Source organism: Synchiropus splendidus, chromosome 14 (assembly GCF_027744825.2).
Source record: "Synchiropus splendidus isolate RoL2022-P1 chromosome 14, RoL_Sspl_1.0, whole genome shotgun sequence".
In the NCBI taxonomy this organism is placed as follows: Eukaryota; Metazoa; Chordata; class Actinopteri; order Syngnathiformes; family Callionymidae; genus Synchiropus; species Synchiropus splendidus.
Genome location: NC_071347.1, coordinates 14561820 through 14583883, shown reverse-complemented (window position 1 = coordinate 14583883; position 22064 = coordinate 14561820). Strand labels below are relative to the sequence as shown.

The 22064-nt window shown below is 42.2% G+C and overlaps 1 protein-coding gene across 1 annotated transcript in view; it reads right to left on the bottom strand.

Moving 5' to 3' along the window:
• LOC128771137 (insulin-like growth factor 1 receptor) overlaps nucleotides 1-22064 on the bottom strand; it is a 75373-nt gene that overhangs the window by 45120 nt on the left and 8189 nt on the right. Inside the window, exon 2 of the mRNA XM_053886309.1 lies at nucleotides 18579-19142. Coding sequence (XP_053742284.1) covers nucleotides 18579-19142 — 564 coding nt within the window. The remainder of the gene's footprint in view (nucleotides 1-18578; nucleotides 19143-22064) is intronic.

Genomic DNA, 22064 nt, shown 5'->3' with positions numbered 1-22064 from the left:
CATTTGGATTCCTCGAGTGCTGCTACCAGGAGGATGAATTCAAAATGAAAAACGACAATCATATTTCAGCAGACAGTCATGTCACGACTGAGGCAATTATGTATGGCCTTCAACATAAATTAAATTATGAATAGCCATTCACACTACTAACGCGCTGCATGAAAAAGTGCTCCTCCTATGATTGATTTTTGCAACTGTGGTATTGAAAACAGTATTGCGTATCTTCACTGATATCAAGTTTGTAATTTCATGACAACTTTAACTTTTTGTACCCAGCATCTATAAAGTGGAAAAAAAATATATCGAAAAACTGATGTTCATATGTCGCCCCCTGCAGAAAAGACATCTCTGGCTTTCATAGCAGATTTTTCTGTGGCGAGGCAAATTCATAAACATCTCGTTTTACAACTGATCTAAATTAAATGTAACGCAAGCCTGGGGCACTCACTTTGCCATGTGCGTGGCACTAAATGACAAACAGCCTCTGTTGAAAAGCCCAGACTCAGTGGATTCATCCTTTTTTCCACTAGATAGTTCAGTGGAGCAAAAATGACAGAGAAGGAAAAAATGTGAGTCACCCAACACACGTTAGCTCCTATTGTTTATCCATCCTGGTCCTGGGAATTCAAGTACACAATTATAACCCGGTTGGAACAAGCTAGATTTTAGTATTGTAAGTATTGAGAAACAAGGTTTTGGAAGGATAAAGGTCAGGACCCGAGTCGGTTTGAGAAATTGCATAAAAGGTACCAGCGGTATTCTTTTGTAACAGTGAAAATGAACTGAACTGACAGCAAAGACAGTAGTCTTTTATGTAATCCTTTTCCAGACTGAGGCATTTTTTCATCCTTGGCAAGCAGGCCAGCAGTGCCCACAGGCTGAGAGGAGGTCTGCAGAAGGGACAACATGGAGGGGAGGGGGGTCATCAAGGAGTCTCGGTTGGGACTCTTCGCGTCCACGCTGCTCTGCGACAGCGTTGGCCTGGAGTTTATCAGACAAAGCGGGTGATGAGGAAACAATAAGCATTCTTCCAGTTCTGCATGTGAGGGTCAGACAGAGAAAAGAACAGCCCCCCCCACATGCTGTGTCCTACAAAAGCATTTACAACGCTGTCTGCCACTTACACAAGTCTCCACTTAACTGTGTAACTGGCGTTATATGAAACATTTGGAGTTTAAATTGCAGGAGAAACCCTCGCCGAGGATCTTCCCATATTTAATGCAATCTGCGAATCCTCTATGGCTCAGCAGGGGCTCAACACTTAATTTAAATTCATACTTTGATAAAAGGAATTTCCCTCTCAATACTTTTTAGGTCAGAATTATTTCGCTCGCCGATAGAACTCAAATGATAGCCGGATATTTTAACTTTAATACGCATATATTCTCTACTCCAACACAGTCTTTGGATTCATGCTTAAACTAAACACAGCAGGCTGCTTAAAGAACAACAGGCTTCTTCATGAGGTAATCATGACATCACCGAGTGAATAATACCAAAACAGTGACACCATATAAGACAATGTAAGTCCGGGCCAATGGCCAAGGCTCGCTTCAACAGAATATCTCCTTTGTCTTTCCATGTACCTTAATAGTCTTTATCTCCTTATCTCGCGCGCAGACTGAGGAATCTTCGCTATGCAACAACGCCAGCGACTTCATTCTTGAACTTAACTAACCCCGCAGATCTGTTTTAGGATGTTATGCAACACAGAAATGTTGCTATCAGACACAATAAAGAAACATTTGGTGGATCAATATTGAGAGCAGGTGATTAAATTAGACAGTAACACGGACAATGATACATTTAAAATGATCTTCCTACATTCTTTAAAAAAGAAAAGACTTGAAATGAGACTCAAATTCTCAGGTCTAACAATCACTTTACCAAAAAATGCAATGTACAGTGGTACCTCGGTTCTCGACCATAATCCGTTCCAGACCGCCGTTAGAGAAGCGATTTGTTCAAAATCTGAATAGATTTTTCCCACTACAATTAATGGAAAAAGAAATAATGCGTTCCAAGCCTTAAAATAGTCTTTTGTAGGAGTGAATGTAGAGTGTCTGCTGCAGGTGCGCAGTTCCTCTATGTGTGTGGCCGCTGCATGTGGGAGGGGTTGCCGAGTGAGTGACGTCTCTCCAGAAGTGAAGAGGTGCCCGGTGCATGTCCAGCTCTGAATGTGCGCTTCTGTGCAGTTTGGCTGTGACAAAGTCATAAACCAAGTCACGCTCTGTCCCAGACTCGCCTCATCCCTGTCCCAGCTCCAGCCCACAACAGGACATCAAACCCTGGAGTGTTGCTCCAGCCTCGGAGGTGTGGAGAGCGAGCACCTCCCCGGTGACACTCTACCACGGTCCAGTGTGGAGACAGGAAAGGTTTTACACCTCAATATGAAGAAAAAACAGTCAGTAAATGCAGCTAACGGGACACGTCTGCATACAGAGGCTGCGTTTTTTCCGGCTTTTTTCGGGGGCGTTCGAGTTCTGGATTTTCGTTTGAAATCCGAAGCAAAAAAAATCTCAAAATTTTTGTTCGAACTCAGATTTGTTCGACGTCCGAGACGTTTGAAAACCGAGGTATCACTGTATCCGTTTATTGAGAAGAATGAGTCTGTTAGCTTTAGCGCTAACATGCTCACATTACACAAATCAACTGATCTCAGTTTCATGAGAACAGAAAAAGTATGCAGAGAAAATTTGACCAAATTAAATGCTGTTAAATGAGTAGTATCTACTAGTTGCGGCGTAAACACATCATCTGTGATGCTAATGACGCCACACTGAAATGCTGTTGTGTTCAGTGATGGTAGATGGACAGCTCCCTGACAAGTCCAGCCATAGAATTGATGACATTTCCAAACATGGCGGAGCAATCAGAACCCAATTCTGAGAATAGACACAGACTGATCCCAGGATGTAGCGTAATTAGCCTGGACACACACTGGTTCCACAGCACCGGTCTGGAAGCATTTTAATGGGCTGGAAACTATTTGCTAAATGGTTGACACTTCCGACCGGAGACAATGGCGTTCATTGTGGAGGTAGAGTACGTTTCGCCACTTTGTGCCAAAAGCAGAGGAGCCGGCGACAGACACGAGAGTTGTTTCTTTAGACTGCACAAACACTCCAGATAGAAAAACACACAGACTGATGAACATGTGAGGTCTTCACTGCTGTGTGGTGATGGAAAACAAGGATCCTCCTCACAATGGTCTTTTGAGAATATCTTCAATTTATCTACCGGATAATATGGGCCTTTTGAGGAATTAGTCACAGATTCCAGTCAAGGGTGTAATTCACAGAAACACAAGTCATAGATAGCAAGTCAGTTGAGGATCAATAGAAGGTGTTATGAACAAACTATGGAGCTGACTTTTGTTTTTACACCTCTAATCATCACTGGTTAGTCAGAATATTAAATGTATCCTTTAAGTGGAGACAGCTTTTTTGGAGTTTAGTCAATTAAAAACACATTGTACAGCCCACTCCACAGCTAATTGTCGATAAAGTGGTTTTTCCTCTCCCCGGGAGCAACTGCAGATTAGTTAAAGAGACGTTTTAAAACCAGGTCCGGTCGTAGATCAGAGCTGTCTGGTTATTCCTGGGGTGACGGACATGTTTGATCTTGACTTTGTCTTATAAAAAAAACCTCAGTGCGGATGTGACCTCAGAGCTTCGTGGGGGAGAGGTGACACCCCAAAACCACCCTGGTTCTATCATGATTCTGCGTGGGGCTGCTACCTCTCTTTCTTCAGTAGTCGGCCTCTCTGGCAGGACACGACGCGCCCAGCTCATACTCACTCCATAAATCAGAAGCTTCGTCTCCGTCACTGCACTTAAAAAGAGGCCGCTGTGCTTCCTTTCTTTGCTGTGCCCCAAGAGGCCACTTCCTCCCACTGCACCGGAGCCAAGAGTTTAAACACATGCTTGTGTGTAGCCTTTTCTGACACCCGTAGGCACCAACTTACAGGCCCAATGGTGACTTGTCTGTCTCCATGGCGACACCAAGGAGTATGTTGGGCAGCGCACGTACTTACATGCCGGGAAAAACTAACCACCTCCGATATTTACATACTGTACTTTCCACAGGCAAACACACACCAGTCGAATGATTAACTGTGACCCCATTTGGCTTTGAAAGAGTGGAACATAACAGGGCAGCTAGCATCAACAGCAGCCTTCTCACGCCTTGCTCAATGGCCAGGGCAATAGCGACTGCAACATAAACAGATTCCTGTTGAACAGACAAAGGACACAACTATATATATATATATTATTGTCTAAATGTTTTTTCTTCCTCAGCAAAATATCGGCCACAGAGATTCGCAGTCCAACAGTAGTGATCCACGTTAAAAAAAAAGCTCCACTTTTCCCGAAACTGACCGGGCCAGTGTTAAAAAGTTTAAGAGCACTTCCATGTTCCAATATGGTGCGTCGGCCCCCTCACCACGCCGAGGGGCAGCTGGTTTGTTTTAATGACTCGGGAGGCCACCGGAGGCACACATGGCTAATAATACCAGGGATACACGGAGTAGGCCGCAGTCCAGCATATCTAATTGCTCTTGTGTGCGCCAGTCATTCCAATAGTGCCAATCCACTTACTCACAATTGGATGGAGCCACTGAACGCTGGACCAGCCAGAACACGAGGAGGAATCCTGCTTATGACATCAGCTCACAACATCAGCCGTCCACATGAACCTGATGCTCTGCATGAAGACGGGTTATGTATTCACAGCACGTGTTCCGGATAAAATTTATGTGGCACCTTGTTTACTGTGTTGGCGGCGTATATCATGATCAGAGGTAAAACGGGGTTTAATAACGCAAGTGCAATTTTGGCAATATTTTGTGTAACATCCATCTAACCTTCATGTTTTATACCTATACTTAAACAGTCTGCAGATACTTCCTCACCAGATATTTCTTATTTTTAAACACACCACTATCAAGTATTAAAAAAATGTCCTTGTAATGTGTATTGTGTGATTATCTACTCCAGAATGTTTTTATATGACTGCAAAGTGTCTGTTCTGCTGCAGCTGCTGTTTACTTTCAAAAGGTTCCAAACATGTTTTGATGTTATGATGTTTACTGCAGAGCACCAGGCAAACATATCTGCTGTAAATATCTCATCTCTTCTTTTTATAGGCACGAGGTAATGAGTCTGCGCTCATCTTCTATCAACTTTCAAATTGGACGACTCTGCACATGCGATATAATAAGAGTCGATTTACGAGGAGGACCTAAGGACACCTGCAAAACCTTATTTTGAAGGTTATGTTGACTAACTACTTTTTGTTTTCATCCTAAAACTAATGATGAATGAAATTCACTGCATTGTTTTGTAGATAGAAATGTCACTAACAATAATAACAGCAAAAAAATCCAAACAAAATAAAAGATCTTCGATGATGCAACAGAAGCTTAACTGTCTTAGCATTTCCCATTAAGAGAAAAACAAACAAGGAAGACCAGTGTTACATTATTCATATAATAACATTTACAAGCTGAAAATATATTGTTCATGTCGCAAAATCAAGTCATTTTGGCTTCGTTATTAGCAGCATTTTCTTCGCTTATTAGACATAAATCAAACATTCACTGCCGCCTTACTTATTTGATTTTTCTTTCACATTAGTTTGAAACTTCTGGCGATAAAAGTCTTTATTATTGATGCCATTAGATTAGGAACACTGTTAATGTTACACAGTCAAGCTATTTAACAATTTCACAGTTAAATCAGAAAATAAAATTAAATCCAACTATTTTAATAATGAAGTGTATAGAAACATTTTTCAAGGTGTTGGGTCCCCTAATGTGTATCAATAGTTTCAAATGATTGACAACCGTCAGACAAACAAATACTGGCCCCATTATTTTTTTTATTTTTCATTTCGATTGAATAGGACGCAGTGATACAAGGGTCAGAGAGGAAAGTTTCTCCAACAATGGCTGCTTTTGTGTAGTAACTATGCTACACATTGTAACCTATTTTTGCATCCCCACTGGTATTTGTTTTTTTTAACAAAACAAACTTTAAGGCTATGCAAATGATAAATCCTCAGTTTGCTTCCTAACAGAAGAAAAACGGTCGGTTTGTTGCAAGCACTTATAAATTAGAAGTCATTGAGCAACAAGGCTCTTGCACTTAAAATTCCACTTGATTTTGTAATAAAAATACTGAGTAAATCAACCATGGAATGTAAATATTTCAAAATAACAACTTGTGCCTTATAAGGCAGCCAGAGAGAAGAGTTGTACAATAACTCAGCTGCTGCACAAACCTGAAAATGTTACCAATCATTTAGTGGATGAAGCATTGTGAGTATGTTCTCTTCTGGAAGTTAATTTTTTTAACTTCCAGGCTCCAGCTGCCAATAAACAGAGTACACTGTGGCTTTTAGTTTCCGGATGAAAGGAGATAAAAGAAAGACTCGATTTTATGATATTCCCGGGGCTTTCCTAAAAAGGGCCATCAGTGTCATTTACCCCACACATGGGAGGGTGGAGGAGGAAAGGAAAGAGAAGGGTTGGAAGATAATACCATATATTATACAGGGTGGAAGGTGGAATGTAAAAACAAGCTTTTTACAAGCAAGAACATGTCTGCTTTGGGAAAAACAGGCAAGAATTTTCAATAACAGGCCGCATAATAACGTCAATTTTGTGAGTATTTTGAACCGAAACTATCGCATTATAGCTGTAAACTCTTTGGGTTGTGGAGCGAAAGAGCTGTCGGCAGTAGCCTGGGCCCAGCAAGGAAAGGATACGGTGAATAAATGAGCGTGAGTAATAAAATATGAATGAGACTGGGCGGTGTTAGCATGCAGTCTGTGGAATAGTGTCTGTCATGTTTATCAACCACAGAGAGATGGATAGAGTAAGAGGGAGCGAGACAGGGAGGAGGGAGGAGGGGCCGACAAACACTCAAGTGCAAACAAGTCTCTCAAGGATGGTCTCGGTAATCGAAACACTGATGTGGGAGTAGAGGACGGTGTCGGACCGAAGCGGGACAGGACCAGACCGGGACTCGGACACAAACAGGGTTCAGGTCACACACAACTTTACACCGCCATAAAAACCTTATTTTCTTTCACTGAGGTGTGATAAGACGTAAAAGCGCAACAGGATGTGGTGACCAATAGGTGGAGCCTTCTATATTAAAATAGTATGTTTAGAATAAACCCTCTGTCATGCTGCACTTGTTTATCATTACATAACTTAGCTGCTACAATATCATGATGTGATGCAATCAGAAGTGTGTGGTGTGTTTATGTAGGAGAGAGGATGAATGAAGATTAGAGAGCAAAAGCAGAATAAACCTCATGATTTAAAAAAAAAAAATATTTGACATGACTTGATTGAGAGTGTTGGGTTTAAGTCCTGTCAACAGCGATGACGCCATGACTCCAGAGTTACAGGAAAACAGTGACATAATTATCTTATCACCATAACTTTCCCATCTGCCATCACTGAGGGACGATAATATCCGTCGCCCTGAGTCGGTACATTTAGCGAGGATGAATGAGGATAGCGGCGTCTCCCAGGCGACTCAGCCTTTCCCTCCCTTGAAGCCGATGAATCTGCAGTGGCGCTCTGGAGACTCTATATTTATCCGGCACAGTAACAAGCCTCTGTCTGACTGCTGCAGTACAGCTGCAGTCTTTCTCTCTGTGTGACCTCCCCCGCCCCGCCTCCACCCCCCGTCTCTTGCCGTACCCCCACACTTCAAACCGGTGCGGCCGGTGATGAGGGAAGCAGGGGTGACCTCGCCACTCGTCATCACTCTCTGAGTCATCACGAAATTGCTGTCGCATCCTTGACTATGAAGGAGAAATACCGGCGGCTAATTGATGCGATTCCACGACGGGAAGAGTCATTTTTCAACTCCGAGAGCCACATTTCATCTCGGGCCACCCTGATGTTCGGCAACTGGTGACTTCAGTGTTGGAGTGGCCTGCTCAGACCCAGGAGCTGCCAAGAGCGCCGTGCCAAGAGGGCCGGAGGAGCGCTGAGCCACCTGTGCTCATTAGCCGGCGTGCTGACAACTGCACTGGGCCCCGGGGATCCTTCCAGAACAAGCCGGGGAGAAAGACAGAGGAAGGGGAGGCAGCAGACGGGGTCAGGGTCATCGCTCTCATCGAGCAGACGGACACAGTTGGACAAATCCAGAATTTATGGATGTTGACAAGGGAGCAATATGAGGACAAACATTTACATAATATAACGTCTCCTCTTGTCAGCAATTCAAATATTAATATCACCCAGGCATGACTCAGCGTACTACTACACTGCTACTTTTTAAACACTCCACACAGAGTTCAGTTAACTCTAATCCATGACCAAGTCGCGTGGAGGATGTAGCATTAAACCCAAGCGTGTGGTTCTCATCAGCTTCTTCCTGTACCTTGTGAAACTTACTTAGTAATTTAATGACACCCTTTCATCTCGCCATTGTGCTCATGGTCAGAGGGAAAACAGACGGCAAACACTGCTGGCACGCTGGGGCCTGCTTGATATCTGTTTTATAGGCGCGTACGCACACACACACACACCCACTACTGTCATGACTCATCCGGAGTCGCTGCAGGATACAAGTAAACTCTCTCAGTTGACTCACAATGACTCCTCCAAAGTTGATTGGTGCAGCGTTGTCATTCAAACATTGTGTGTACCTGCCGGTCTATTCAGCGACAAAGCTCCTCACGCACTGAACAGCACAAAGTCAAAAGCTGTACACTCTGGCGTGCCCTTGGGAAGTGGATCTGCTTTCAAACAAACACACACATTCCTGCCATGTGTGGACGGGAAGGTAGGATTAGATCCCCTCCACCCCCACCCCCACCCCTCGCCCTCTTACCACACGCATTACTAAGGAGGAAAATAGAGGAGCTGTGTTTCCGTGACCTCACTGAACCTAACTGACTCACTCTCCGGGCCAAGACGGATACACTCCCGTACGCTAGCAAACATCCTCACCTCAGCAGGAGAGGTTCGTCTGCAGGCCTTGGATTTGACCCCGGTTTTCAGAGCTCACCAGAGGTATGGAACATACTGGAAGTGATGCCAACTTCTGCCTCAATTAAGTGTCTTTTAGGGTTGAAATATTCTGTTATTGTATCGATATTGAGCCATGAACAAGATGTTGATAGCGCTAAATCATCAATCTCAAGTTCCCCTGATCCTCCGGCATGGAAAGCAATGACAGTGGCAAATATCGGTTTCACGTTTACCTTTCAAAGTACAGCGAAGAGGAACCAACCAAGGTCAACCCCAGCTATCCGTTGATCAACAGCTAAAGCCAGTCAGTGGCAGACATCCGACTTGCTACATCCTTTGGTATCTTAATGTTTTTTTTTGTTAGTTTTTCTGTTTCTTTTTTTTCTATTACTATGGTATCAATGTCAATATATCTGGAGTATTGAGATAAGAAATTTGTCCAGACTGTTCCGCCCTAGTGTCTTTACTTGTTTTGGCAGCGGGGTCAATGGGCCATCTCGCTTTACTGCCTAGCTAGGCTGAAGCCCAATGTGCGGCAGATATGTCACGTGCAAGGCTACCATTTCTGTCACAGCCGGTTCAAAGAAACACATAAACTCAGCACTGTGTGAGGAGGGGGCAAAGTAGAGCACAGAAACAAAATAAAAACTTTTCAAAATGAACTCCATCCATAACATACTTTTCACTGAAATAAAAGAATACAAAGTGGGTCGTGTTGTTGGGAACAAAAGGTTTCGGGTGCAGCAAGATTTAAATTCACTTCTTTAAATCATCACCCTCCACACGTGTAAAAGCAGAAATATCAAACATGCTATTAATATTTTATAATGAATCATTCCATTTGGTCCAAAATGGCAGCAACTGTTTTTGGAATGCATTCGGATTCGCTTCCAGGAAAGCTCTCAGTTGGAATATTACGCTATGACCTTCATTAGAGGCTATCAAGAGTCTGTTCTGCTCCTAGAATCAGCTGGTGTGTGTGACGTCGGAAAATAATGGGGCTTGTTTTAAAGTTCTAAAATAGATTTTTATTGCTTGAAGGGTGAAACACAAGTCCTAACAGATGAAACAGACATCTTTGCCACTGGGTTTCATGTCCTCAATGAAAGTAATTGTTATAATAAACTGCATTATAATGATGGCAGAGATGGAGCGAAGGGTGGGGGGGAGCACAGGCACCCTCATCCTTCCTGCCATTTACAAGCAGGACTGAGGGGAGCCTACCACAGCGCCGGGAGGCCCCACAGCTCAGCAAGAGGAAGTCGTAGTATTCATGCAGATTTATGAATGAGCAGAGAGAGCAGAAGATGAGTCACGGCTTCCGTGCAACACAACCAGAAGGCAGCAGGCGGCCCACCACCAGAGGCACTGGGTGGCTTAAATAGGCATAAAGTTGGCTGGGAACACTGCTCAGCCCTGGTGCATTTTAAAGGCACACAAACATCAACGTGTCTGAACAGGGTTCAAAAGGAACCTGTGAAAAAGGGATAGCCGGAATGGTGCCGAAACATTAGACATCATGACTATAAAAGAGGTAGATACTTCTTATCTCCCACAGTCATTCCAGTAAAACAATTACGGATAAAAAGGAAAACAAATGCAAAAATGCAAATACATAAACAACTGTGTGGGACATTACGCAAAAAAATATTTTAAACCACTTATAAATGCACAAATAGTTATTATTTTATTATTATACAGGCATGACAAAGCCAAAAATACTTATATATACTGCACTGATGACAATCATTTCAACCATTTCAATTAAAGTTTGATACGTATATATCCGTTACTCATACTAACTTGACAAATGAGTTAAATATTTTAAATCATGTGGTTGTTCAGATCAAGGCCTGGTGTGTTATTTTACAGTATTTGTCAACGGTGGTGACATGAAGACCCTGAAGACAGGAAAAAAGTCAACAGTACATCACTAGAGGCAAGTAAAACACGTAACTACCTGCTGTTTTTGGGAGGAATTCAGAACAAATTAGCTTAAAAAAATCCATACCGAGCAATTATACTTGCCACCGCTGTGAGACGTTGGGCTGCCAAATGAAACAAATTAAATCAATGGCGCATAAAACCTATTTGTAACTATGTTTTTCCCCAAAATGTTGAAATTAGACGACCTGCGCTGCGAGGTATGGACTGGACGTGAGTCTTTTTCAACTTGTTACCGTTGGCTGCAAACATTACTCAAGAGTGACATTTATGAACGTGACCTAGATGGGAGAAAGTGTGGTAAAGGCCAAGAGAAAATGGGAGCGAGGAAGAGTGTGTGAGTTGCAAACACATAGGTACAGAAAGAAATGATGAGAGCCAGGTTAGCGCCGCGGCAACGAAGAGAATGTTAAGATTTATATGGTTTTATTTTTATTAAAGAGGATAGCAAAAGTTTTAGTGTATAGAGGTTTAATTCAAGTTCTTCTAAATTAATAGGCACGAAAACAAATTCATATAATTATACCAAAAATTTGATAGAATCATTCACATGTATAAGTGAACGTACATGTTCACACACATCAGTAGCATATATCATAGTTTATATCTTAGGGATGGCACAATACTACTTTTTTGTTATTTTTTTTTTTTACATCAGATAGCAATACCGAAGCCTTGAAAATAGGACGATACCAAGAACATCTACTTTAAAAAGTAAAAAGTATTTGATGCTTATGGATGTGAACTGCTTCATATGAATTTCCTATTGTGGCTTTGCCAGGTGCCAAAAGTTTAGCGGCCGCAAAACTGAAACTAATGAAACTAAAAAAAATCTCTTCACACGTTTGAAACAGCTGCTTTTGGCACAAAGATATTTACCAAAAACAAACACTGATGTGAACTGATAGCTGATAATTTCACAACATTGTCTCTGGTTTCATAAACAACCTCAGTTGCACACAAGCAGAATCTTTCACTTTATTTCTTGCTGGATTATGTTAATTGGGTTCGAGAATCGAGACCCGATCCAGTTATTTGACAACTCGACGGTGAAGCCGCTGCACGCGTCACAACTAAAAATGGAGCAGCCGTAAAGGGAGCCGCGCTGTCTGCTCACAAACACACATGCTCGCACACACATAGCAAGGTCACAGTGAGCTGAACAGGCCGACTGTTTCACACATGTTGAAAAACATCCGTCTGGAGTTACCTTCAAGGTCTCCGCTAAACAGAGATCATCTGTACAAATGAGGGTGCAGGTACAAAGATACAGCCCGGGCTCTGTTCTGGGAGCCGAGCGAATGCAGCAACAAAGGTGAAGGGCTGAATCCAGCTTTCGTCTGGGGGCTGTGCGATGACAAGAGTGAATGATCGGGCTCAACACAACCGCCTTTATTCTAGCCATCAGCAAACAAGCGACAAATATTCAATACAATAACAACAACGGAGAAGATTCTTTCTCCAAATAATTCTCAGCCGTCTCCACATACATCTGCGCATTCCCCCTCTTTATCCCCTCAGCACAGCGATGACTAAACCAACAGGAATTTCGACCTTATATACTCAAAGGGGCGGTCACATTCCAGCCATCTTAAGAGCTCATTCCTCGCACCTTAGGTATCAATAAATCTGGGTCTGAGCCGAAATGAATCCAGCACACAATTCAATGAGCGTGACCTTTCTAATCTCGACATCTACAAGTACGGCCTATGAGGCTTTGACGAAAAGCTCTGAGCAGTAAAGCGCATTAGAAACCCGTTTGCCGTTTGACTCATTATTTTCTTTGTGTCAATATTGGCGATTAAGTGCGTTTGCACAGAGTGGAGCCAAACAAACTGATATTTCAATTAGCGGCTGTGAGGTGAATGCTATTTTTCATGATTATTATTCAAACAGATTTGAGAGGCTGTTATGCTTACATACCAGGCCTTGGCTAAGAGACAAAGCAAAAACATGCCCTGGTACATAATCGACTCCATCCAGGAAGACGGAGAACGAACAGAAATGAGAAAGAAACATTTAAATTAAAGTTTATAGACTCGGTTTTTGTGTGAAACGTATTTACCAACATTTCTGGTGTTGCCAGTTTTATGTATTGTTGCGATCCTTCAGATCAAACAGGAAATATTTTTTATTCAACTCATTCCCACTTTGAATCAAAATGGGATGATGCATTTTGGTGCACGTAAGAATTGCAGGAAAAGAGATTGGTCGGCCGATTCTATCTTCTCTTAACTGTCTACAAATCGACTGATAAAAGAACATTATGCAAACAGATTATTTGGATGGCTGATTAATATATAGTAGGACAATGTGACTGACTAGAAGCTGCTAGTTACTTCATATTTTAAGACCTACATAACTAAAACGGATTTTTTTTAAACCTAAGAAACAAAAATGTCCCACATTTCTGAATGTACTTGAATGCATGTTTATTTTATCATTTTAAGAGCTCTTTATTGTCAGTCCTGTTGTTTACAAGTGTAAATAATACATGGAAGTCTATAAGGGGAGGGGCATCGCTACACAAAAATTTAAATGTCACAGAGATGGACGAATGAAGACAGACATGAAGCATCACCCTTTTTCTGGCCGCATATGATCAAGATAACTCTGAAATTTGTTCGGTGGTAGTAACTGGAAATTATCTAGACTGAAACTAAAATCTATTTGAGCGATTCAGAGACTCAGCCTTCATAAAAAAAAGCAACTAGTACATTTGAAAAGTCACTCTATAAATGCGCTGTTCTTGCTGCGATACTTGCGCCCAGGAGTAATTCCGACATTAAACGATACCATACGACACAATCAGAATAAATGGTGGACTGTGAACAGCCTCAGTATGTAAACGGCTAAACCAATTAGGAAAATGGGTTGTTTACGAAGGTCAAAAGACAACATTTAATGTGTGATGCCTTTAAGGTCAAAGACAAATCGCCAGTGAGCGTGAGGCTCAGCATATCGCATGTAAATACGCCGTCACATAAACCGGACACGTGAGCCAAAGAATTTGAGAGTGTGTGCCTCCCCGTGGAGCTTTGAAGACTAACCTGGACCAGACCGGGTCTGGGCCCAGCAGCATGCCTTCCCGCTTGCTAGTATAATTGTAAAAGCCTCTTGTCTATCTGGCCTTGGCTCCCCTCCAGGGGTAGAAGCCAGAAACAAACACAGGACCTGAGGAGGCTATTTGAAGCAGGCCAGACACTTTTTTTAGTCACGAGATCCCCGAAAACTGGAAGCAAACTGCGTGTAATGTCAGTGGATCCGGGGCCTCGATGAACAAGCCAGTTGGCCTCCTCCGCTGCAGCGATGAGAGGAAGCCTCCGCTGAGTAAACACTGGAGAGATATCTGACTGATGTTAACAGGCCCTGATAAGCACTGCGGGGAAAAAAGAGTGAAGTGAAAATGGAGGGAGGAAACACCAGCGTCACAACTGACAAGGACAATCAGAGTCGGGATGGAGGGACGGCTTGGGGACGGATTGAAGGCAAGTCATGGTGGAGAGGCCAGTGAAGGTTGGGAAAGACGGAAAACAAGAGGGGGGTATTTTACAACGCTGAGAATACCGCGTTTAGCAAGAGCCCACTATTGAGCTTGTACTTGACATTTGTCTGACATTTCCACTCAGTGCTCCTCCACCATCGCACAGCTCCTCAGTCGGGGCCTCTCCATGCATCTGTGCCTACTACTAAAAGCACCCCGAACCTCCAATCTGCCCGTCCCCATACGGCCACTCCCACTCACAACCTGACTTTCTGTGTCCAACGTCTTCTCCCTCCAGAGAGGAGCCGCTCCCATAAACCCCAAACTGTTGTGGGAAACAGTATCTGGTAAGTCGGCAAACATGTGGAAAGAGGTCTTTTGTTGCTGCCCTGTGAAGAGCGAGGAGGCCCACAGGCTAAAGCTGTGTGCTCGGCAGACAGCGCTCCCTCCTCATGTAGTGTAATTAAAGAGGAGACTGTGCCGTATTGACGAGAAAACCACTGCATGCCCTTGAAGGAACATCTGTACCAGAGAAAAACAAGGCAATTATGCCGAGAGGTGGAGGGAGGAGACAAGAATCTTAAGCAGGAAAGAGCAGCGTCTTGTCTTTGGGAACAGAAATAGGCGGAAAATCCTGGGAAGCCTGGAAGAGTACCAGCGGATCGTGAGGGTGGAAATCGGAGTTTCTCAGGATTGAAATTGGAACGAAAGAAGTTCCACTGAAATATTATGACACAGCAACTGTATCCTAGAAAGTGTTCAGAAAACAGCCTTGAACGGATGACCACAACGTTGGAAATTGACGACACAAATCTGCCACTTGGTGGAAGAGTGAAGGCTTAAGAGGTCATAGGGAAGACACTAAAGACAACTTTGATGCCACTTCCAGGATGGCAAATAAAGACTAAAATAATAGTCATCATTTCAACTTGACAGGGTGCCAAAATGACTGTGGTATGTGCCTGAAATCCTCAGTGCACTCCACCATGAAGCTGTCTCGTAACTCTTCTGGAGAAAATATCTGCGAAAACAGGTTTTCGAAAACTACTGCACCGCACATGGCATCACAAGGCTCAAACATAAGGCATTGGCACCCACCTCCAAATTCATGTCGAGTTAAAAGATAGTAACGGATAAAACTATCTTGTCTTAATTTCCAAGCAGGTACACAGAAATCGCAGGCTTTTCTACATCATAGGCCGCACCACAGCACATGCGGCCTATAAACCAGTGCGGCTCATGCGTGAACGAACTCCATTTTATTTTTGAATTTAGTGGGTACTGCTCCACTCAGAAGCGCTAATGCTAATGTTAATAAATGTGCTCGCCAACTCTACACTGATATTTCACCTGTACTCACCTGTACCCTCACCATCAGTTAAGGAGGACTCCGCCTTTTAAGTTGTTAAGGAGTAACGTCACGACACATCTGCGAGACATTACACCTCTCCATCATCTGCCGAGACATCCCAACACTGACAGCACCCCACCGATTAGCATAACATGAATAACACAACTGTTTTTTATGTTGGTAAAATATACTGCCAATACTAGCAGAATACCTCAAACTATACGTGTATATATTTTTGTTGGTAATACATCCAAGTTGCCACACCAACAGTGGCAACATAACACAGAATACTGATCCACTCTAGAAGTCAACTTCTTCCAACCCAATTATTGTTCAGGAATGTTCCACTGGAGCTAATGAAGTAGATACAACTGCAGTCCACATGAAGACACTTTGTCTCACACTGACCAGGAAGACAAGTGCCATTATTGCTTTTCCTCCGCCTTTGTCGGACGACTTCAAGGCCTCGGTTGAGAGAGTTTGCCCTGACCTCTGCCTCAGGGAAGTCAACTGGTTCAAACAATTATCCGGCTCTGTGTCTGTAGCCTGACGTGAGAGCAGGCTTCACTGTATAATGCCACATAAGTATCCCCTGTGGGACCAACAGATGTGCCTGTGAAGGTCACGTCAACACCACAGCTGACTCTGGGTTCCAAAACCAAACATTGTTTTTGAACACGCGGGACCTCGGGAATCAATAGGAAGCAAACACGTCGTGGCATAAACAGAATCGGGACAGATCATATTATCAGATGGTTCTCAGAAGCAACCATCGCCAGGGAACGGGCACAAACTTGATTTCCGCTGTTTGTTCGGAGGGTCTCTGGGGTAGAGGAGGGCGGCGTCTACTGACCATGGGAGCGGTAAACAGGTTCTCAATAGAAGAGGCTTACAGGAGGATTTTCCCATCATTATTCCACACACTCGTGAGAGAACAGTGCCACACTCAAACAATAACAGAATATTTGTCACAGAGGGAACTGGACGTCCACCGTGGAACATTTTGGATTCAGAATCACGACATGTTTTGTGAACAGACAATGGATCAGAACAGACAGTTGCTCTCGGTGATAACGGGCAATTAAAATTCCTCTTCACAAGTCACACATCACATTTTCATTAAATATTAAAGAAATAGCAAGGCAGTTTGAGATTCTGTTCTACAGTCATTTTCACAGAGGCTCTTTCAGGTCATCCCTGAATTTGGGTTGTAATTTACTTTTTCGCCTCCATATTTTGGATTCAGAAAGATAGCCATTTTTTGACTAACATTTAATCCATATACAGTTTGACCTGTTCATTTTCAAATGAGTTTTTCATTCAGAACAAATTTGTTTTTTTTTATTTCTAATTACTCATTTAAATTTGTGATACATGTAAATATCAACTTTTAATTTCTAAAATAACCTCCATAATGATACATCACATTATGAAACACATTTATGAAATCTGTTTTTTTTTCTCTATAATTTAATTTACTAATATGAGTTTTACATTGTGAGTGTTTTGAGGGTGTATATTTCTATATTAGAATAAAAAGACATTATAAATTAAGCTTTACAGTTTTGGTGGATGAATTATTCTCCAAATGTAGAACAAAGATGTGACTGTTATTAGTTCTAGTCCGTTCTGTCTAAGTTGGCAGCCAAACCGCACTCAGAAATATGAAATATTCATATGCACTCCTCTCTACTCCAAACTACAAAAAATGTATTTGCATGAAATAATTAAAATGAGTAAAAACAGGTGAGACCGTGTGAAACAGTGTTTTGATTAACTTTCTGTTCACCGTTGAGCTGCCTGTCTGATTTGTTTTTAAATCATTTTTGGTGTTAATTTTGAAGTTTTCCATATATTTATTCAATTGATTCATTTATTTTTAACTACATAAAATGTTAAATAAAGTTAATAGAAAAAACCTGCAATACGAAATTAATACATTTTGCAACTCCTAGATAAAAGAAGAGAGCATATTAAGGAAGGATCATTTTTATTAATAGTAGTATTAGTAAGATTAGTAGTAGGCAGAATAATTACAACTAAAACTAAATTGGAGACAAATGATGTCTCCATTTGACATGGAGTTTAGTAACATACTGTTATAAAGTCACTAATTCAAATATTAAAATAAAATAAAATTTGCAATGTTAAAAATGACCTGCTGAAAGGGATGTTTTGCAGCCACAGCTCTCCCCGATTCTCCAAAAGCACATCGTGTTTCTGTCTTTCTGAAGAACCAGTGTACCAGGAACAAAGACATCAATAAACTCACTGCCTTGGATTCAAATGTATGACCCTAACCTGAACTGTTTTTCCAAAGACATGACCCCGCCACTGGGCCAGAGTTAAACCAAGATGACCCTTCCCCAAACTCCTCTATATACCCCTTTTCATAAATCGTGAAAAGTCCCGAAGGCAAATATTTAACTGAAACGGTCCAGACAGGTCGACTAGCTGGTTTCTTGGCAGAGATTCGTCGACCTCAACTGAGTATGCCTTTCTAATACCCAGAGCTCCATACTGCAGCCATCCCTCACTCCATAAATAGCCCGATCTAAAGAGCAGGTCCCTATAACGAACAGAAAGGAGATGTTTGCACTGGCCCATGGACAATCCTGCAGCCTGATGGAAATGCAGGATAAACAGTGCGTAGATTCATGGGATTCGTTCGCCGGTGGACAATTTGGGAATGTTTGTGAGAATGGAAACCCACCTACGTGGATCAAAGGCACATCTGTATTCCGTGTACACGGACAAGCGTTTCGACATCTAAATGAACTAAATGAGAGCCAGCTTACCTTTCTGACACTGTTTGGAGGTCCAGCAGCGGTACTCCTGTTTGTTATTGAACATGGGCTGCTTGCAGAAAGCGTCCTTCTGCATGACGCCGGGGCAGACGTTGGCACACTCCTTAGCCTTTTTATTTTCACTGATTACGTTGTTGACCTCGGCGTCCATGATGAGCGACCAGTCCACCGAGTCCAGGTAGCAGAGCTCCGGGTTCTTCTCGATCCGAAGAGCCCCACGGGTGATGTTCCTCAGGTTGTAAAGGCCGATGTCCTTCAGGCTGGTCATCTCGTAGATCACCAGGGCATAGTTGTAGAAGAGGTTGCGTCCGCGGATGACCCTCAGATTGGGGAAGAGCACGCTGAGGCTGTCCAGGCCTGACACTCGAAACAGCAGCAGGTAGTCAGTGATGACGGTCAGTTTCGGGAAGCTGAGGGAGCGGAAGACTTCCTGGTGGGCGTTGTTGGTCTTGTCGGCGATGAGGAGGATCTGAAGGAAGCCCTCCACCACCGTGCAGTTCTCCAGACGCTTGAACTGACTTATGTCATTTCGGATGTCAATATGGGGCCCACAGACTGTAAGAGACAAACCAGCACCTGTTAAACTAGCAACAGCAAAGCACAGCAACATCACCGACAAGTGAGGTGGTCATTTGAGCACACTACATCAAAATAGATGTTTAGTAGAGTCATCTGGTACAGACAAATAAAGAAAAGGGAAATACATCTGTGATGTTTACCATAATGACCCGCTTAGAACTTGCTAGTTGACAGTATTAAGGCCACTTTCATCGCTCTTTATGCATATTTCTCCCACCATTCTGCATGAAAACTGAAAACATGTTCATACCCTGCAGTGGTATACACTACCGGAAAAACTGGCATTGTCATTGACTAATGAAACTCATCTTTTTTTTCTTTTTTTTTTTTTAAATGAAGAGGATGAGAAAGTCACACACTGTTTGGTTTGGTGAGAACATCCTGCTCCGCAAGCAAGAGAACAAGCACGTAGCCGAAACAATTGCCAAAACGATTTGTCAATGTTAACAGATCTTCGGTCGATAAAACTCTCAACAACTTAGGACTAAATATTTTGTGCTGCATCTACGTCAGGTTGATTCATAAATAATACTGTTCACTAAACAAATCATTAAAGTACTTATGACCATGATTTTTAAGAGATGACACCACATTGTTTCATGTCAGTTAAATTAAATGCTTTCTGTATTTCTATTGAAAAATTGCTTTTATGTAAATTGTTAACAAAGACAGCCCAGTCGTAACACAGAGATTGTGGTTCTTGAATTTTACACATACATCGTTGTTTTAAATGTACATTGTTTGCATCTAAAATAATCCTTTTGACACATAATCCTGTTGGACTAGATGTTCAATTTGCTGCAACACGATGTAAATTTTGCATCATTGTACATCATATATGACACCTACATGTTGGAATCGGAACTTTCATGAAAGAGTTTGACCAGCAACAGAAAAGTGTCATCATGTTCAACGTCCATAGCATGTTATTATATCTTCCAAGCAAACACAGCAGTGTCTCTGCAGGATGTTTGTCAGTTGCCTCAAATAACCCGCGTCCACAGGCTCATAAAGTTCACGAAACCCCAGCTTTCCAGAGACACCACACATCGATCCAGATGGAGGTTTAAACATAAACAACAGACATTTATTATTGATGCAGATCGACTGGACTCTAATTGCTGCTATCAGTTCCAACGCACAGCGATCAATAGCAGTTGATATTCTCTTCATGAGACAGTGACACTTATTGTCAAACTGCTCCGACTCAAATTGACAGTTTCACAGCAACGTAAAGACGAATAGGCGATTCATTGTCTGACTCACGAAACACACAGTAATGTTGAACTGGTGGTGATGGTTTACTGAACAAAGACTCAAAATTCTCAAGACATCAGAAATGCCAACGCAGTCTTGCTTCATAGTTACTCAGCATGCCTTCAAGAGAGCTTGACTACAGTAGTATAAACAGGAGTAAAAAGAACCAACGTTTATGAAACTGTAAATAAATAAATAAGAAGCTGCATAAAAGTGCAAAAAGAGAAAACATCTTCTTGCCCAGCAAGCTACATTTTTCTTTTATTGCACATTTTCTTTTCAACACAAATAACCTCACTTGTTAGAAAACACTTCTAAAAACACAGCATAGACTACATAGGTAGTCCTTACGCCATGACATTGTCATTACATCCACTCCGGGTCATGTTTTCAATGACATTGGTTTGTCGGTCTGTGTTGAAAATAACTTGAATAGTTATGGACGGATTTGGATAATATTTTCTGGCAATACATGAAATGGGGCAAGGACGTTCCTCGGTGGACTCTGAGTTCTTTTCTAGTGATTATAATAGTTTTAGGAATAAAAAATGATTCTGATTTTGTTGTCAAGTCTAATGTGGGCTGCTTAAGAAGTAAAATGCTTGCATATGAACGAAATCTTCAAAAATGTAGTCATCATTGGAGAGGAGTGGAGTAAAAACATGGCAGACCCACCAAATCTGGAAACATATTTGCAGAAAAAAAATCTTGCTTATGGCACACAGTCAGTGAGTGAGCTGGTTTCCCAGGTATTGGGCTTACATCTGGGTCATTTATCGAGTGCATGTACCTGGGAAGGCTGCCTGAAGGACTCAACGAGAAAGGAAACTATCTCATCAGAATTATTTAGACTGCAACAAAATAGTCAAAACGTCGCATCAGAACCACACTTCAGAAAGAGAAAGGAAAGACAGTGGGACAGTATCTGCTCAGTTGTACTAAATTGACTGCGCATGGTAAATATTTGTGTGCACATACGTATTTGTTTTAATCTGCAACTGTACAAACTCTTTCATTTTGCTTTTACTGTTGTTTAATACGAAAATATCTGAAGCACAAATACCAGATGAAGTAGACAACAGCACAGCAGAATGTTAGCTGAGTAAGCCAATTCGATTTTTCTTCCATTTCCCACCACTATTCAAATAAATAAAATATCTTCATGTTCATAAAAGAACAAATCAGACAGCTAAATGCTGTACTATTTTATCTTTCAGCTCTCTCACCCCAGCTGCTATCACAAATATCCACCAAATTAAAAATCCAACTGAACAATGTCGCCAACATTTCAGTCATTCAGTGAAATCTCAGTTTAAAAAGTGACTTTATTACGTGAATTGTAAGAAAAAGGGTCAACAATCAGCACTGCGAATGCCTTGACATATGAGCTCCTTGGTTAAGCCTGTTATGTTCTTAAAGGGGCTTAGCACGCCGCCGATATCGCACACAGTCCGGCGCTCATGAAGAGTGTGCGATGCTGCGCGACACTCCGCTCGCACCACTAGAGGATGGCGAGACAGTCTATAGCTTGCTGAGTTTGAGCCTGAATACATGAACCCCACTTCAGAAGTGACAACAACCAACGCTCTTTGTTTTAACCATTCAACTCAAAAGAGTAGCCGCATTGTTCACGGCGATGAA